This window comes from Trichechus manatus, unplaced genomic scaffold, assembly GCF_000243295.1.
Source record: "Trichechus manatus latirostris isolate Lorelei unplaced genomic scaffold, TriManLat1.0 scaffold00343, whole genome shotgun sequence".
Lineage (NCBI taxonomy): Eukaryota > Metazoa > Chordata > Mammalia > Sirenia > Trichechidae > Trichechus > Trichechus manatus.
This window is the reverse complement of record NW_004444279.1, coordinates 357,771-377,588: the sequence shown is the minus strand read 5'-3', so window position 1 is coordinate 377,588 and position 19,818 is coordinate 357,771. Positions and strand designations below refer to the sequence as shown.

General features: G+C 41.1%; 1 protein-coding gene across 1 annotated transcript in view; it reads right to left on the bottom strand.

Annotated features, from left to right (window-relative positions):
• Positions 1 to 19,818, bottom strand: part of CC2D2A (coiled-coil and C2 domain containing 2A) — a 157,609-nt gene that overhangs the window by 81,896 nt on the left and 55,895 nt on the right. Inside the window, 3 exon segments of the mRNA XM_023725654.1 lie at positions 12,988 to 13,165; positions 17,049 to 17,302; positions 18,489 to 18,645. Coding sequence (XP_023581422.1) covers positions 12,988 to 13,165; positions 17,049 to 17,302; positions 18,489 to 18,645 — 589 coding nt within the window.

Below are 19,818 nucleotides of genomic sequence, written 5' to 3'. Positions count from 1 at the left end.
GGAGTATCTTAGATGGCTGCTCACAAGCTTTTAAGACCCCAGACGCTACTCACCAAGGTAGAATGTAGAACGTTGTCTTTATAAACTGTGTTATGCCAATTGAGCTAGATGTTCCCTGAGACCAAGCACATGCATTTTTATAGTACTTTGCAGTTTACAAAGCTGTTTCATAAACATGGCTATGTGTCCCAAATATCTCATTAAATCTTGTTGACCAATTGATTTTAGTAAACTTTATGAAATAAGAATTTCTTTTATTTAAATTTAAACTTGGAAGATCTGTCTTCTCAGGACACCCTAATTTTTTTTTTTTTTCCAGTGAGGACATTAAGGTGTTGAGGATTTATAGGAATTTTATGGTATATCCCATTTTTGTAATTTCATCATCAGAGCCAATAAAATATTGGAAGAGAGACCACGTAACTTCATCTATATTTCTGGGTATCTAAAAGTAAGGAGGATCTTTGGTGGTACAGTGGTTAAGCATTTGACTGCTAAACAAAAGGTCAGCAGTTCAAATCCACCAGCCCCTCATTGGAAACCATATGGGGCAGTTCTACTCTGTCATACAGGGTTGCTACTAGTTGGAACCAACTCAATGGCAACGGGTTTGGTTTGTTTTTTTTTTAAAGGTAAGGAGGGGACCTGGCGGTGCAGTGGTTAAGCATTTGGCTGCTAACCAAAAGGTCAGCAGTTCGACTCCACAAGCTGCTTCTTGGAAACCCTGTGGGGCAGTTCTGCTTTGTCCTACAGGGTCGCTATGAGTTGGAATCAGCTTGATGGCAATGGGTTCTGAAAGGTAAGGAGGCAAAAAATGAGCCATATCAAGGCTTAAATATTTAAAAAAATCAGAAGCTGGTAAAGTATATTATCTCAAGAGAATAGAAAGCATACAGATAGTAAGAAAATACTACTATGAGTAAAATGCTTCAGACAGTGATATAAATGTAGTATTTAGTACAGTGAAACCTGTGACAGCTGGAACTTGACGGGACTGCCTTGTTTTTCCGGGTTTTGCAAGTTTTCCACATTTGACAGGGTGCAGTCTTACCACTTTTCTATCACTTGCTTTAGTGGAAAATATTTGAGTTTTCCTTCTCTGACAGGTTTCTACCTTGCACTGTTCTGGCTTTTGCAGATTTTACTGTATTTTGTTAAACTTTTCCTGATCTAGTGTCTCTCTTAACTACTCCTAGGACTACAGAAGGTCAAAGCACTCCAGTACCCAAAACAGCTAAATCAGGGTGTGAAACAGATTTAAAATCAGAACAAATATTTTTCAAGTACCTAACATCTCTTTCCACAATAGAAGAGTCAAATGTTCACTCAGCTGTACAGGACAAAGTTTCTACATTATATGTCTCCAGTGGCTTTGCAAACACGTGCCTGTTAGACTTTAATAGTTCATCAAATGCTTTATAAAGCACCCAAGAGTTGCTTCTGAGCCTCTGTTTTGTTTTTCCTTCCTTGTGGGCTTGCTCTGTGCTGCTCACTCAAACTCAGTTAAAACCAACAGAACATGCAGTTATTGCACCGAGGGCATTTCTGCTGAACTTGCTCCTAGTCCCTGGACCCACATTCATGGCTAGTGTTAAGAGGCAGAGCTGAATGGGGACTCTTGGGGCTGGGTCTGCAGGACAGAGACAATGATGGACTCCATTGGAATGTATATTTTGGTTATTGGGACTACTGTCTCAGAGGACATTTGTCAACTTTTTTATATGGAAATCAAGAAATGGGAACTTCAGGCATTAAAGAGATATTTGTAAATGGCTTTCTGTATAATTGTTTATTTATTTATTTTTAAAAATTATCTCTCCAAGCCAGGCTTTCTCAACCTCAGCACTATTAACATTTGGGGCTAGGTAGTTGAGTACCTAAAGCGAATGGAAGAAACAATGAAGTAAAAGAGCTGAACAGAAAATTTCAACAGGCGGCTAGAGAAGACAAAGTAAAGTATTATAATGAAATGTGCAAAGACCTGGTATTAGAAAACCAAAAAGGAAGAACACGCCTGGCATTTCTCAAGCTGAAAGAACTGAAGAAAAAGGTCAAGCCTCGAGTTGCAATAGTGAAGGATTCTATGGGGGAAATTATTGAAAGACACAGGAAACATCAAAAGAAGATGGAAAGAATACAGAGTCACTATACCAAAAAGAATTGGTCAACGTTCAACCGTTTGAGGAGGTGGCATATGATCAAGAACTGATGGTACTGAAGGAAGAAGTCCAAGCTGCACTGAAGACATTGGTGAAAAACAAGGCTCCAGGAACTGATGAAATACCAATTGAGATGTTTCAACAAATGGATGTAGTGCTAGAGGCGCTCACTCATCTATGCCAAGAAATTTGGAAGACAGCTACCTGGCCAAACAACTAGAAGAGATCCATATTTGTGCCTATTTCAAAGAAAGGTGATCCAAGAAAATACGGAAATTATTGAACAATATCATTAACATCATGCACAAGTAAAATTTTGCTGAAGATCATTCAAAAGTGGTTGCGACATTACATTGACAGGGAACTGCCAGAAGTTCAGCCAGATTCAAACAATGTGGAACAAGGGATACCATTGCTGATGTCAGATGGATCCCAGCTGAAAGCAGAGAATACCAGAAAGATGTTTACCTGTGTTTTATTGACTATACAAAGGCATTCGACAGTGTGGGTCATAACAAATTATGAAAACACTGTGAAAAAATTCTGGAACACTTAACTGGGCTCATGAGGAATCTGTACATAGACCAAGAGGCAGTCGTTCAAACAGAACAAGGGGATACTATGTGGTTTAAAGTCAGGAAAGGTGTGTTTCAGGGTTGTATCCTTTCACCTTACTTATTCAATCTGTATAAACCCATTGCCGTCAAGTAGATCCTGACTCATAGCGACCCTGTAGGACAGAGTAGAACTGCCACATAGAGTTTCCAAGAAGTGCCTGGTGGATTTGATCTGCTGACCTTTTGGTTAGCAGCTGTAGCACTTAACCACCAGGGTTTTCAAATTTAATCTGTATGCTGAGCATATAATCCGAGAAGCTGGACTACATGAAGAAGAACAAGGCATCGGGATTGGAGGAAGATTCATTAACAAGTGTTTTATGCAGATGACACAACCTTGCTTGCTGAAAGTGAAGAGGACTTGAAGCACTTACTGATGAAGACCACAGCCTTCAGTATGGATTACACCTCCATGTCAACAAAACAAAAATCCTCACAACTGGGCCAATAAGCAACATCATGTTAAACGGAGAAAATATTGAAGTTGTCAAGGATTTCATTTTCCTTGGATCCAAAATCAACACCCATGGAAGCAGTGGTCAAGAAATCAAATGACGCACTGCATTGGGCAAATCTGCTGCAAAAGATCTCTTTAAAGTGTTAAAAAGCAAAGATGCCACTTTGAGGACTAAGATGCGCCTCACCCAAGCCATGGTATTCTCAGTCACCTCATATGCATGGGAAGGCTGGACAGTGAATAAGGAAGATTGAAGAAGAATTGATGCGTTTGAATTGTGGTGTTGGTGAAGAATATTGAATGTACCGTGGACTGCCAGAAGAAAGAACAAATCTGTCTTGGAAGAAGTCCAGCCAGAATGCTCCTTAGAAACAAGGATGGTGAGACTTCGTCTCACATACTTTGGATATGTTATCAGGAGGGACCAATACCTGGAGAAGGACATCATGCTGGTAAAGTAGAAAACTGAAAAAAAACAAACCGGTTGCCATCAAGTTAATTCCAACTCATCGCGATCTTATAGGACAGAGTAGCACTGCCCCATAGGGTTTCTAAGGAGTGGCTGGTAGATTCGAACTGCCGACCTTTTGGTTAGCAGCCGAGCTCTCAGCAAAAAAGAGAAAGTCCCTCAATGAGATGGATTGACACATTGGCAGCAACAATGGGCTCAAACATAGCAATGATTGTGAGGATGCTGCAGGACTGGGCAGTGTTTTGTTCTGTTATATACAGGGTCACTATGAATTGGAATGGACTTGACGGCACCTAACAACAACAACCCCTTATTTGGAATATTGTTTGCTTTAACACAATAATCTGATGCAAATTTATCTGCTAACAGAATTTGGAATTGTATAGATAAGATGGACCTTGGGAGTTTAGGGAAATTAAGTTAAAATAAATAAGTAGTATTTCCATCATTTCTATTCCATTATTCTGAATCACATTTCTTTGATTACAAAAAACAAAACAAGACAGTTTCATCTTTGGTACTTAGTAGTGTTGGATCCAGTACAAGTTGCTAATATTTAATCTCAGTTGCCCTTGATGCTGCTCCCTAGTACTTTTGTCTTCTCTTGGTTGATGTACCCATTTCCCCTCAGTTGAACCCAACCTTTTCCATGCTCATGCCCACAGACTCCCTTCACTGAGGACATCTGATGTGAACTCCCTTTGCCAGGCTCCCCTCCACCCACCTCTCCTGTTTCATCACTCCTGCCTCAAAGGGCCTTCTTAAGGCCAATCTCTTGGGGCTTGACCCCACCCCGCCTAGTATCCTTTGCTGCCCTCTCGCCTCCTACACACAATTTTCCGTTTTGAATTTCAAAGTCATCAGTCTTGTTTCCACTGGCTGCTTTTCTCACAGCTGACAAACATGCTCAAACCAACCACACCCTAAAGTAAACCATGATTCCTTTTCAAACCACTATTCCATTTCCCTCCTTCCCCTTTTCACTCAGCCTCTGGGAGGGGTGCCTCCTCTTGGTATCTTCATTTTCTCTCGTTTTGTTCCCTTGGAACCCAGTTACCAGGTCCTTATGTCATGTCCCTGCCGCATTCCAATTGTCAAGTGGGGGACTGTGTCCAGTCCATCTAATTCATCACAGTGCCTTTCACAACGCATGTTGTTGTTGTTACATGCCATCGAGTCAGTTCTGTCTCATAGCAAACCTATAGGACAGGGTAGAACTGCCCCATAGGGTTTCCAAGGAGCTGCTGGTGGATTTTAACTGCCAACCTTTTGGTTGGCAGCCGAGCTCTTAACCACTGTGCCACCAGGGCTCCTTAAACATTTGTTGGAATGTGGATGCAACGCAGTGAGGTGGTTAGGAGAACAGGTTCTGGGGTCTCAGCCCTGGCTTACTCCCTTTTCGCTATGTGACTTCAGGCCAGTTACTTCTTCTCAGTTCAGTTTCTCCATCTGCCTAATAGGGGTAGTGATACTGCTACCATAGGGCTGTTGTGAATATTTAAAGAGTTCATACATGAAAAGGTTTCAAATAGTGCCTGGAATATTGTAGTTACTCTATAAATGTTATATTAGTTATTATTAAATGTCAGCACAACTCAGTAAATGGTGATAGCTAAAATTGTTTTCTATGACTTCTCACATTGTGTCACAGTAATTAATTCTCTGAATGCAAAGGACATGTCAAATTTGGACTCAGCTCTTCTTTACCACTTGTTGTCATTGAGTTATATTCAACTCATGGTGACCTTATGTACAACAGAATGAAATGTTGCCCAGTCCTGTACCATCTTCGTGATTGTTGGTATGTTTGAGTCCATTGTTGTGGCTATTCTTTACCACTTACACTCAATTAATATGGCGAAATAAACATAAAATTTAGAGTCACACAGACCTGGGTTTCAGTTCTGTTCAGCCACTTGACTTTGTATTATTAAGTTACTCAACATCTCTGAGCTTCAGTTTTCCCATCTTTAAAATGGGGGGAATAATGTTACCTGTGGTTTTCTTCAGGATAACATGAAATAACTTATGGAAAGAGACTGGTCCATGCAGTAGACACTTAATAAATGATATTTCCTAGAGATTTTCCCATTTCCACAGGCCTCTGTTCAATCCAGACCCTCAACTTCTTATATTTAGACGACTTCTCCTGTCTTCACTTTGCCCTATGCAAACCATCCTCCTCACAGGATCCACCTGTCTTTCCTCACCTGCTCTCAGCCCCCTGACTCCATTGCAGGGCTTCCTGTGACTCCTAGGGATGTCTTTCAACAATCCGATTCACTGGCCACCCAATTAACAGTATAGGCAAGTAAGATGTGTGGAAAAATATATGTTTTGGACTTATTTCCACAAAGGAAAAACAACAACAAAAGTCAGCTAGACAAGGTTAAAAGGTACACTTCTCCAAATCTAATTGTTTTTCCCACTCAGACAGTGCTGTTCCATAGATGAGCCAGAGAAATTAGGAGAGGCTCTGGAAAGGGAAACTCATGTCATCGCCAACTAGGTTAAAAGGAAAGTTCCCTTTCTCAATCTATAAGCCAGGAATATAAAAGTCAAACATGACTGATTCATAAGGAAAAATAATAATGGTAAAAAATCTAAAAGCCACCCAGCAGTATTACACAACAGTTGTTAGTTTTTGGGAGTTGAGAAGATGACTGTAGGGTAACAAAGAAATGAAGGTAATCATCACAAACCAATTTTTATTTCTAAGTCAAATTTCATTTTTGTAACAAGCCAAACATTTATTTTGGAAGGACCTGGGATGCCAAGATTTTCAAGACCTTTCTGTGAAGGACTCTGGCCTTGCTCCAAGTACCCTGACCCATTGTCAAGCCCAGTGTTGCCCTTCTCTTGGGGCCAAATTTGATTCTGCTCCTTTTTACTCCCTCAAGTCAAACTATCATTAAGTCCTGCTGATTCAATTTTTCAAGGCCACCAAAAAAAAAAAAAAAAAAAAAAGTTGCCATTAACTCGATTTTGACTCATGGTGACCCCATGTGTTGCAGAGTAGAACTGCCCTCTGTAGGGTTTGCATGGCTGTGACCTTTCAGAAGCAGATCACCAGGCCTGTCTTCTGAGATGCCTCTGGGTGGGTTTGAACTGCCAACCACTTGGTTCGTAGAAAAGCACTTAACAGTTTGTGCCACCCAAGGACTCCATTTAAGGCCACAGTGTTGCTCTAGTTAATTCCTTCCTCCCATTTCCACAGCTAGGCTCCAACACCCTGCCCTCACTCCCAGCTTTTTGTGCCAGCTTCCAGACTTATATTCTGCTGATAACACTGCCTTAGTATTCTTTTCTCAAGCTTGAGTGGGAAGTATTGAGCTTTATAATTAAAATCATGCAAGAAACCAAACATCAAAGCCAACACCATTCCCTTCCATGGTCCTTTACATATGTACCCAGCCTGGGGTTGCTTCTTTGTAGTTATCTCTTTTTTACCCCCAGCTGGGTTTAAAGCTCCCTGAGGCAGGACTGTGTGCACCCCTTTTATACATGGCTGCCAACTCCCCACCACACTCCTGGCTCTGTATTAGACACTCAGTGGACTCTTCAAAACCAAGCAGCAAACATTCACAACTTGGTTGTTGAGCTACCAATTGATTCATTGTTGTTTTGAGAGTCTCTGAACATTTTCTGAAATAGATTAGGCCCTAAAGTTGAGAATTTGATAGCACTGGCATAAACAGACGCATTTAAGGAGATTTTTTCTTATCTTCCTAAAATTAACAGTAATTTTTGAGCCTTCCCTAATTAAGAACTAGCAATTGTATGGAAAATGTCCAAAAAACACCATAGTGTTATTCCTAGAGAATTGAAAAACAATATCCTCTAAATTAATTTCATCTGGAACCTCTACACAATCATAAAAAAATTATGCCATTAAGCCATTGTGATGCGTGATTTGATCAGTTATTAAGTCCCTGTAGATAGCCTAAGAACTTAGCCAAGACTCCCTTAATTTGTAATTTTTTAAAAAAGATTACACTATAGAGCTGTTAGGGCCAAGCTAACTGCCTATGAGTATATTGTTTTTTTCACCCTTTTCTTCTGATCACAGAAAACTATGATTATGGAAAATAAAAACTCTTTCATTAAAGTTTTAGAAATTATTCTCCATTACATTCATTCTACACTAATTCTGAAAGTGAACATTATTTATGGTGTTTGTCTATGTAGTACATCGTCTTAGTTATGTGCTTTTGATAAACTATTCATTTTGGAGTACTGCACACTTTTCTGAAAGTAGAAGAAACTTAAATTTAAGTTTTCATTTGAATTCCTAAAGATGTTGGAGGTCCATTTTCTTCTCTTGTCTACTCACTCAAATTGAGCCTGACTCACACAGAAACTGGGTGATTCCACTCTCTTGGAATATAGTCCAAACACCCCTTCTGACTGATATGGTCCATCCCTAGCTAATCAACTTTACCTTCCACCATTCCTCAACATGTGCCCTACACTCAAGCTAGGTTCCTTGTTGTGTACTTTTTATCTTTTTCTTCTAAATTTTATTTATTTTGTTGTTATTGTTGAGAAGATACACAGCAAAACGTACACCAATTCAACAGTTTCTACATGTACAATTTAGTGACATTGACTACATTTTTCGAGTTGAGCAACCATTCTCACCCTCCTTTTCTGAGTTGTTCCTCTCTTATTAACATAAACTCACTGCCCCCTAAGTTTCCTGTCTAATCTTTTGAGTTGCTGTTGTCAATTTGATCCCATACAGACAGTTCTTAAAAGAGCATAATGATCAAGGCAGACCTTTTTTTACTAGTTAAGCTAAACAATTGTTGGGTTTTAAGATGACTGCAGGGGATATTTTTGGTTTAAGTTTTAAAGATTATCTTAGAGCAATAATTTCAAGGGTTCATCCACCCTCCATGGCTCCAGAAAGTCTAGAGTCCATGAAAATTTTAAATTATGTTCTGCATTTTCCCCCTTTTGATCAGGATTCTTCTATGGAATGTTTGATCAAAATGTTCAGTAATGGTAGCTGGGCACCATCCAGTTCTTCTGGTTTTGTGGCAAAGGAGGCAGTTGTTCATGGAGGCAATTAGGCACACATTCCATATCTTCCTCCTGTTCCTGGCTCTCCTTCCCTATGACCATATTCTTGGTGGTATAAGAAAACACTTTGCTTATTTTATTAAAAAAATTCACTTTGTAATATTTCAGAGAACTACCCCTTTCTCATTATTTTAAAACAATTGTCTGACTGTAACATCCACAGCAGCTAATAATTAAGATAGTAAACAAAAGATAGTATAGGAGACTTTTGCTTATATTTCAGAATATGTGTGAAATAAAACATTAGCATGGCGGTGGAAAGCAGAAGACAAAGTCTTTCCTTCCAGAGTAATTCAGGAAACTTAGACCTAGGAGTGGGATTTACAGAGCCCAGAAGTGGTCTGAGCTCTTGTTGCTGATCAACAGAGGACTTGCTGGGTACCTGGCCAGGAAGGGAGGGCGTCTCTCCTGTCTTTCCTTCTTTATTTCAGGAGGATGTCTCCTTGCCAAGGCTCCCTCTCTTTCCTGCCTGGCACCATTATCATCTGCTACTCTTCCTCACTTCACTCTAGCTCTCTATCTGGTCTTCTCGTGTTAATCTTAGTCTTCCTCCGAGCCAGCTCTTCCTCTACTGGGGAGGAATCGGAGGCCGAGTTAACCACAAATCTGACTAGGGGGCAAAACTCTGAATGACTGAAATCTTTGCTGTTCTGTGAATGTAGAATGGGAGAAACTCATATGTGGACCCCCAACAACACCTCGTGTATTAAGGATCAAAAAAGAAACCAAATCCATTGCCGTTGAGTTGATTCCAACTCATGGCAACCCCATATGTTACAAAATAGAACTGGTCCATAGGATTTTCTTGGCTATAATCTTTATGGAAGCAGATTGCCAGGACTTTCTTCAGTGGTGCCACTGGGTGGGTTTGAACTGCCAACTTTTAGGTTAGTAGATGAGCGCAAACCATTTGTGCCATTCAGGGACCTTGTATTAGGTACCAAGACCCAAACCCAAACCCACTGCCGTTGAGTCTATTCTGACTCATAGGGACCTTATAGGACAGAGTGGAACTGTCCCATAAGGGTTCCAAGGAGTGGCTGGTGGATTGGATCTGCTGACCTTTTGGTTAGAAGCTGTAGCTCTCAACCACTGTGTCACCAGTGCTCCATATTAAATACAGGTGACAAAAAAGCACCAAGCTGATTTACAGAGTTTGTGTTTACTTTCTCAATCATGTTTATTCTTAATTTATACGATTTTCTATAGGCAATAAACCTGACTTTAAACATTAGCTTAAGGAATGTGCCCAGGGGCAAGACAGCAGAGTTAATGTGGGAAGCAGGGTCGATGTGGGGCTTCAGAATCTGCAGAGTGCAAGCTCCCCACCCCACCCTAGAGGCATTCAAGAGTTTGAATGTTTCAAAACACTGTGCCAGCTAAACAGAAGGGCACTGCCCCCAGGCCCCTGCAGGGAATCATACTTTTAACTACCAGTTGTTGTGGAGTTGACTCCGACTCATGGTAACCCCATGTGTGTCAGAGGAGAACTGTGTTCCATAGGGTTTTCAGAGGCTGATTTTTCAGAAGCAGATGGAAGGCTTTTCTTCTTGAAACTTTTGGTTAGCAGCTGAGCACATTAACCGCTTGTATCAGAATTTTAATCTATCTGAAATTGGTTTGTGTCTTGTAATCAATTGTGCTTCATAGTTTAAGTGACACTATGTTTTTCTTATGGGGCCCTGCTGGCGCAGTGGTTAAGATCTACAGCAAGCTACGGCTGCTAACCAAAAGGCTGGCAGTTTGAATCCACCAGGTGCTCCTTGGAAACCCTATGGGGCAGTTCTACTCTGTCCTGTAGGGTTGCTATGAGTCGGAATCGACTCGACGGCAACAGGTGTGTGTATGTTTTTCTTTTTCAGTGGCACATAAAGTAATGGTGAGTGTCGACGAGATGGTTAGATTAGACGAAATCTAGTAAGGAGGCTAATAGATGTCTCTTTGTTCCAAGAACAGAGGAAGAGGGAGCCCTCCACATGGTCCATGCAATCAGTCTCCACAAGACTCTTAATAAACAGAGTCCATGTGGATGTAAACCCTGAGAGCCAGGGGGCAGGGCAGGGATGAGATCCCAAGCACCCTTTACCTTCAGGTAAAATCAATTCATGTCACTCTCTGCATTCATAAACTGAGAAAAAAATCCCACTGCCATTGAGTCAACTCGACTCATGACAGCTCCATGAGTAGAACTGTGCCCCCAGGGTTTTCAGTGGTGGTGATCTTTATGGAAGCAGATCTCCAGGCCTCCCACCTTTTGGTTAGTAGCCAATAACAAACAATTTTCACTACCCAGGAACCTTCTGTAGCCATGCTTTTGTTGTTACATGCCATGGAATGAGTTCTGACTCATAGCTACCCCATGTACAACAGAATGAAACACTGCCCAGTCTTGCACCATCCTCACAATTGTTGCTATGCTTGAGCCCATTGTTGCAGCCACTGTGTCAATCCATCTCATTGAGGGTCTTCCTCTCTTTCACTGACCCTCTGCTTTACCAACCATGATATCCACAGGGAGTTATAAATCAAAGTGGAGGAGATAGAAATTTGTAGAGAGATTACTTTCCCACTAATGCTGTTCAGAAAGGGAATTGTCAGGCTTCAGGAAAACACAGGTTCTCTCAAAACCTCCAAATCTTTTCTCCTTCCCAGTATCATTGTTATGGATTGAATTGTCCCCTAAGAACATGTATTGGAATCCTAAGCCCTATACCTGTGGATGTAATCTTATTTGGGAATAGGGTTTTCTTTCTTATGTTAATGAGGCCAAAACAATGTAGGGTGTGTCTTAATACTAATGACTTTTGAGATATAAAAAGAGCAGGTTAGATACAGTGAGAAGCAATCACGAATGGGGGAAAGATAGATGCCATGTGAGACAGCCAAGGAACTGAGGAACCCTGGGATTATAGAAACTGAGACAAAGATTTTTGTCCCCTAGACTTCTTTACAGCCAGTGCCCTGAATATGGACTTCTAGCCTCCTGAACTGTGAGAAAATAAATTTCTGTTCATGTAAGCCACACATTTGTGCAATTTCTGTTACAGCAGCACTAGGAAAATAAGACAATCATCTTTTACTTTTAAGAAATACTTTTCCTCCCCTCACCCATATTGTTAAGCTTAAATTTAGCAGCAAAATAAGTTCTTGTTTTTTTTTTTCAGGTTTCAGAATACATTTAAATTGTTTTAAAACTAAACAGAGGTTTTTTAAAAAATTATAAGAGCGACTGAACTAAGCCAAGTTCTAGAATTTCAGCACATACATGTTTCATTTGTGCCAGCATCAGTTGGTGCTGTTACCATACAACAAAGGAATTTGGTTTGAGTCTTGATGCCCAGTGCTTTGTAAATGGGATCACTTCCTAATCCCACCCACCTTCCAGGTCATAGATGAACAGGTATAGGATAGAATTGTCACAGCTTCTGGCAAAATCCCAGTCCCAAGTGGTACCTTGGGTGCCCATTGCTGAACTTTCCAGGGTCCCCAACCCATTTCTCATCACCCCCACTCTCATTCCAGCATTTCTGCTGCACTTCTTTCCCGCTGTCAAAAGAACCCCCTATTTTAGCTGCTCAAACTCCCTTTACCAGTTTTAGAAAGATTTTAACTTCTAAGGTCTTGGCAGGGGTTATATTCAAAATGTCGAGCAGCACACATTACAAAGGCACTGACCAGTCAGAATGCACGTCGGTCATACCATGGGAAGAGGGTCCTGGGGGGACTACCCTTGCTCGGCCACACCCACTATTGGTCAATTATGGAAGCAGATTGCTAGGCCTTCCTTCCATGGCGCCCCTGGGTGGGTTTGAGCCACCAACCTTTCAGTTAGTAGATGAGCGCAAATCTTTTGTGCCACCTAGGGACCTAGGGTCCATGGTAGAGGGTGATACTGAACTATTCCTTCCTGAAATGCTTTTGTCTCCAATGAATGAACCTAAGACTCTCCTCCTTATTCTTGAGGCACATACTGAGCCATGTGGCCAGAGTCAACTCCTGTAGCATTTTCAGAAGGTGAGGGGGTAACAGATCTCCTTCTGCCAAGACTTTAAAAACAGACATGCTAAGGAAGAGGCTGACCTGTCCCCTTTGAGAATCTATCAGAACACCAGTATAGCTAATGGGTGATTCAAAACCATCTCACATCTGAGATAACCAAAAAATTCTTGGGATGGTGACTATAATGAAAATGTGTACCTGAAGCGTTAAACTCTCCGGCCAGTTGAATATTTGCAAATTGAAAATCTGTCCAAAGTGAACTCGGAAGTCTGCCCCTAGTGGCCGACTGACTGTCCTGGACACCTCCTTGTTGTTGAAGAGCACCTTCAAGTGCACCGAGCGCCTCTTTACATCCTCTCGTCTCAAGACCTCCACCCTGCAAGTGAGACACGGACAGGTGAGATTATAATTAATTTCCTGAAGATAACCGGAGTCTTGACAGATGGGGTCTGAATAGAACAAGATACCCTGGAGCAGACTGTTGGCCACTTTAGTCCTCACTGCTGACCACTGTAAACCAAAATAGCCACAGGTCTTACAGAATGTAATATAACAAAATGCCATGATATGGAACTTGTGGAGGAACCACTAGGAGGCACTGACAAAGCCATGGGAAATTTAAGAACTATGTTCTAAGCATCGCTGTTCTATGGTCTTCTTTATCTTTTTTTAAAGCCTTATATCTGCATCCTACACAAAGTTTTGAGTAAATAGAAACATATTTCTTGTTAAACAGAGTGAATTCAAACCATAAGGGACAGTAGCAATTTATATTTGGTAGGGCTTTTTATCCTAAAAATATAGTAGCATACTGTAGCAATGAGGTTAAGGCAATTTCTCCAAGACCCGAGGTCTTCCTTAACCACTTTCCAGCTGTGAGTGAACTGCTCAATGGACTCAGGGCATTAAGAAATGTTCCATATTATTAAAGGTCATTTGAATCACAATAAAAGCTACCCTGGCACCATGAGAGTTGAAACATACCATTCTTAAAATTCTTACAGCCAGGAAGTGAAAAACAAAAACAAACAAACAAAAAAAACCCACAGGAGTACAATCAAATTACTACCTTATATATTTGCAAAGATGCCTACCAAAAAACAAAAACAAAACAAACAAGCAAACAAACAAAAAATCCTGCAGTTATTGGTTAAGTCAATAAGCAATTAACGCTTGTTGAGAAAGGGAGCAGGTCAGGGCATCAAAATCCAAAATAAGCTCAAGTTTTTGTTGGTAGTTTTAATTTTTTGTTGTTGCTGTCGTCAGGTGGTGTTGAGTCGGTTCTGACTCAGAGCGACCTCACGTACAACAGAACGAAACACTGCCAGGTCCTGCACCATCATCACAATCCTTGCTATATCTGAGCCCATTGTTGGCAGCCACTCTGTCAGTCCACCTCGTTGAGGATCTTTTTCTCTTTCGATGACCATCTATTTACCAAGCATGATATCATTCTCCAGGAACTGGTCCCTCCTGATAACGTGTCCAAAGTACATGAAACAAAGTCTCGCTGTCCTTGCTGCTAAGAAGCATTCTGACTGTACTTCTTCCAAGACAGATTTGCTTGTTCTTCTGGCAGTCCATGGTGTATTCAATATTTTTCACCAACACCATAATTCAAAGGCATCAATTCTTTGGCCTTCCTTATTCATTGTCTAGCCTTCCTAAGCATATGAGCATATGAGGGGATTGGGTTAGGCATATCTTACTTCTCAAAGTGGCATCTTTGCTTTTGAACATTTTAAAGAAGTCTTTTGCAGCAGATTTGCTCGATACTTTGTTTGATTTCTTGACTGCTGCTTCCATGGGCATTGAATGTGGATTCAAGTAAAATGAAATCCTCAACAACTTCAATATTTTCTCTGTTTATCATGATGTTGCTTATTGGTCCAGTTGTAAGGATTTTTGTTGTGTTTATGTTGAGGTGTAATCCATAACAAAGGCTGTAGTCTTTGATCTTCATGACTTTCAGCAAGCAAGGTTGTGTCATCTGTACATCACAGGTTGTTAATGAGTCTTCCTCCAATCCTGGTGCCACATTCTCCTTCATATAATCCAGTTTCTTGGATTATTTGCTCAGCATAGAGATTGAATAAATATGGTGAAAGGATTCCACCCTGACACACAACTTTTCTGATTTTAAACCATGCAGTATCCCCTTGTTCTTTTTAAATCTCTATAAATTAGACCTATCTGAGGCGTAATTGCTCAAATGACTTGAACAATTTTTTCAATAAGGTACATTTAACACCAAATTGCAAGAAGTATCTGAGACACTCAAAGTGATAGAGTCCACTCAGAACTGTTGTAGGGACTATTCCCAGTAACCTCATGTAACAAACAGACCTGAAACACACCCTTTTTCTGCAGACCTGTAAACCCCTTGCAGTGGAGTCAATTCTGACTCACAGCAACCCTATAGGACAGAGTAGAATTGCCCCATAGCGTTTCTAAGGAGTGGCTGGTGGATTCAAACTGCCAACCTTTAGGTTAGCAGATGAGCTCTTAACCACTGGGCAACCAGCCCCCCTTTTACCTGATGGCTTGATGAAGAGGGGAGATTATTATCAATGGCTTGGTGGTAACCTGGGTTATAGTACCAAGTCCCAGTGAAAATTCAGAAACTTGTTACAACTGAAGTGTACATTCTCAGTCAAAATGAGATTCACCGTAAAATATTGTCATATCAAACCCAAATTTTCCCTTAAAAAAACATGTGTTGTAAACATTTATTTTAAATGTTTATGACAAAATCATGTAGTGTGGTTGTTATTTGTGGCTTGAAAATAGAAAATTTAGTACTGGAGAATCATTTATGAATAGTGTCTGACTGCTATGAAATTGAAAGAACACGTGAAAATGTACAAGAAGCTACAATTTAAAAAGAAATACATTAATAGTACATTAATAGAAAGTCCAAAACCAAGAAGGTTGACTGATGTGACCCATAAGGTTTTCATTGACTGATTTTTGGCAGTAGATCACCAGGCCTTTCTTCCTAGTCTCTCTTAGCCTGGAAGCTGACAGATGGGTGGTGGCTGCACATGAGGTGCACTGGCTGGAAAAAGCAGACGCATGGAAGGTGACAATTCTATAACTGAACCACTGATGCCTCATGACTGTTTTCATAGATTCCCTTGATTAGATTATGATATAGTTTAACCTGTATCAGAATCACTTGGAGACCTTCTGAAAATACAGTTTTCTGGGTCCCACCTCAGGGTTTCTGATTCATTAAGTCTGGGGTGGAGCATAATAATTTGCATTTCTAACAAGTTCCCAAATGATGTTGATACTGCTGGCCCTGGATCCACACTTTGAGAACTATTGCTATAACGTGTTGGAAGGAAATAAACAGATCCAATATATATTTTTTATTATATCATAATTTTAATAAGAAGATGAGCATATAAATGTGTGTTTATGAATTTATGGTATGTATAAATTTATAACCTATTGCTGTCAAGGGGTTTCCGACTCATGGTGATCCTGGACTACTAACCAAAATGTTGGTGGTTCAAACCAATCCAGAGGCATCTTGGAAGTAAGGCCTGGCGATCTGCTTCTGAAAAGTCACAGCCTTGAAAACCCTATGGAGTGCAATTCTACTCTGCACATTTGGGGCATTGAGTCGATGACAACTAATAGCAACAATAAATTTATAAAAATTAGGTTTCTGATTTTTTCTCTTAGGCATTACATAAGAATGACTAGGCATGTATTTTTTTTTTTTAAATCAGATCTGGAAGGTATGCTTGGGATGGCCTGACATAAAGTAGAAACTATAGTACATGCCCACAATTCCTGTTGGGAGGCACTACGAGGTCTTCAAAGAGAGAGGCTGCCCTCTGGAGCAGCTGAAATTAAGGGACTAGGAGAAGCCTGGGTGTCTGGGTCAGGGAGGAGGGACACACGGAGCTTTAGATAAGGGTTCCAAATCAAAAGCCACATGGGCAGCCTGTGAAAAGCAGACGTAGATTTGTAATCGAGACACTTCTTCGACCACAACTTTACATAGTGTGCTTCTGAGTAGTCACTGGGGATGAATGAGGTAGTTTCACCATATGAAATTGTCACAAATGGTCAAAGGCCAGCAATTTCATGTGGTTCAACCTAACACATATTGACAGGGAGTTAGTAATTGTCCTGATCATTCTGTGTAGGTCAGAAGACATAACTATACATGGTATATATCCGTGTGCACACGTGTGTGTATGTGTGAGATATCAAACTCATTTATGGTTGGAGCATCTGCTCACCTGGGACACTGGTCGTTGGGCGTCATGGTCCCCGCCAGGCTCAGCTCCGGGACCAGCATGGGCTCCCCAGGCTTCCTCCTGCTCTGGGCTGCTCTCTCCCTCACCTGCTGCTCTATCACTGCCCGATCAGTGAGCTCTGGAGGGACGGGTTTCACAGGATCCTCCCCGGGACACAGCTCCCCAGGACATGGCTCCTCGGTCTCCTCATCGGGATGTTCTTCTACTGCTTGTTTCTTTTTTTTCTTCTTGGCCCTCTGTTGTGTAAGGGGCAATGTTATATCAAACAAGAGTTTTGAAATTTTGGTTAAGAGCACAGTCTTCAGAACCAGATAAACCTGGATGCAAACCCCAGCTCGACCCCAACCAGCTATATGCACTCAGGCAGGTCACTAAGCCACTTGACCTCTCTGTGCCTCAGTTTTCTCATCTACACAATGGGGTCAATGACAGCAAACTCCACCCAGGGAGATTGAAATGAGGCAGTGCCTGTAAAGCAATTAGCACAGTGCCTGTTCCCTTGAAAGAGCTGTAAAAATGTTAGTGATTTGTGTGTCTTTAATATTGGTTCTGAAGGCCAAGAACACATCTTGGGAACACAGCTGGCATTGTAGATCATGCTGATCTAGTACTAGTTGCTCTTGGATTCAGTTTTGTAGGGCCATGTGTATAAAGTTACATAATTTTCAGAGGAAAATCCAGAAGTATAGTATCAATACTCTATATGCAAGGAGATAATGCATGTAAAATATTTAGCTTGACCTATAATAGGTGCAGAGTCCTGGTGGCGCAGAAGTTAAGAGCTCAGCTGCTAATGAAAAAGTCAGCAGTTTGAATCCACCAGCTGCTCACTGGAAACTGAGACAGTTGTACTCTGTCCTATAGGGTCGCTATGAGTTGGAATCAACTCGACAGCAATGGGTTTAGTTTTTTGGTTTGGATAATAGGTGCGGTGCAAACAGTTAATGTGTTAGGCTGCTAACCAAATGATTAGAGGTTTAAATCCACCCGTGGGTGCCTTAGAAAAAAGGTCGAGCAACCTACTTCTAAAAAATCGGCCATTGGAAACCCTATAGAGCATGGTTCTACTCTGACAAACACGGGTTGCTGTGAGTTGGAGTCGAATTGATACCAGTGGTAATAGACATTAGCAATTGCTATTGTTATCACTTGTTTGTTCATTCAGGTGGTTACAGGGTGCCACCATAAAAGTATATATGGACAAAGCTGGCTCTGTTATCAACTAGCTATAAGGCTTTTTAATGAAATGCATTAATTAGTCCATTCTTTTTGTCCTCTAGTGAGGAGCAGAGAGGGAGGAAGAGCAAAGCCAATAGGAGACCCCAACTGTCAGCCCAGTTTCTCTCCTTCTGCTTCAAGGGACCCGGGCTGGCCCTGTCCCCAGGGTCAGCCCCATTCAAGGCTGAGCCACTGTGTACAAACCTGGGCTTTCTTCCAGGCTTTCCACTGCTGATGTGCAGTTCTGTACTCTTCCCTCTTCTGTTTATAGTCTTCCATGTGCTCTTCTAACAATTCACTTATTTCAGCTTGGATTTCTGCTTCATATGCTTCTTCATCTGCTTTCTGGTCAACCTTTTCCCTTTAAAATAATTCACAGTATGTTGATTATCTCTTGAAATTAAGTAAGAGAGTAAGAATAATAGCAAATACTTATTTTGGGCTTGTTGTTTTAGTTGTTAGGTGCCATCAGTCAGTTCCGACCCAGCTAAATCCTCTTCTAAAAACATTGCACATGTTAACTCATTTAATCCTCAGAACCCTGTGAGGCAGTTACTGTTTACTGCCCCCATTTTACACCCAAGGAGATTGAGGCAAAGAGGAGTTAAACGATTTCCCAAGAACACACAGTTGATGAGTCAGCTGGACTATGAACCAATCTCTTTATCCCTAGGCAACAATGCCACTTTGAGTTAAACGATCCATATGGCATGCTGACACAGTGCCCCTAAGTTCTCAATCAATAGTGGTAGAAGTGTCATTGTAGTTATTGCATTAATCCTTCCAGTCTCTGAGGAACTAGTTCATTATATTGCTACCGGGTCTCTGATACCACTTTTGTGACTTTGGATTGACCGGTTGAGTTTTTCTTTGATGACTTTGCCTACACCCCACTGGGAGGTCAGCCAACCCAAAACAGTGCTTTCTACGGTATGTTCTGTGGGACATTGGTCCTGTGAGATGCCGTACCAAAAGAGGTGCTGTGGCCAAGTCAACACAAGATTAAACACATGTAAAGGTTTTTTTGGGGCACATTTTTTCAGAGCCCTTTATATGCTGACGTGCAGTGAGACCCTCTGGGAGGAGAACGGTCAACATGCCCTGCCCACACCCTGCCCACACCCTGCCCAGAACCTGGAGATGTTGCAATGCATGGTCTTTGCTATTATTTCTCCTAGTGCCATGTGGCCTCCAAGTTCCACACCCCTAAATTTCCTCAGTCCATTTTAGACAAACTTTCTCAGTACCTAGAGCTGACAAATGTTTATTTATGTACACATGCAGCCTGGTGGATCTGACAGTTAACCATTCCCCAAGGCACAAACTCTGACACATCTCTAGGACACTACCAGAGAAATCACTTGGGTATGTAGCGGTACGTGAGATTTATACATAGCAGGGAAATCTGGCTCAAAAATTATTTTGTATCTCTGACACATAGAGAATCAATCACTTTTCTCATTATTATTCAGAGGAATGAATAAACCAGTTGAAATTTGAATAATTTTTTGTAGAAAAATTATGCTATATTATA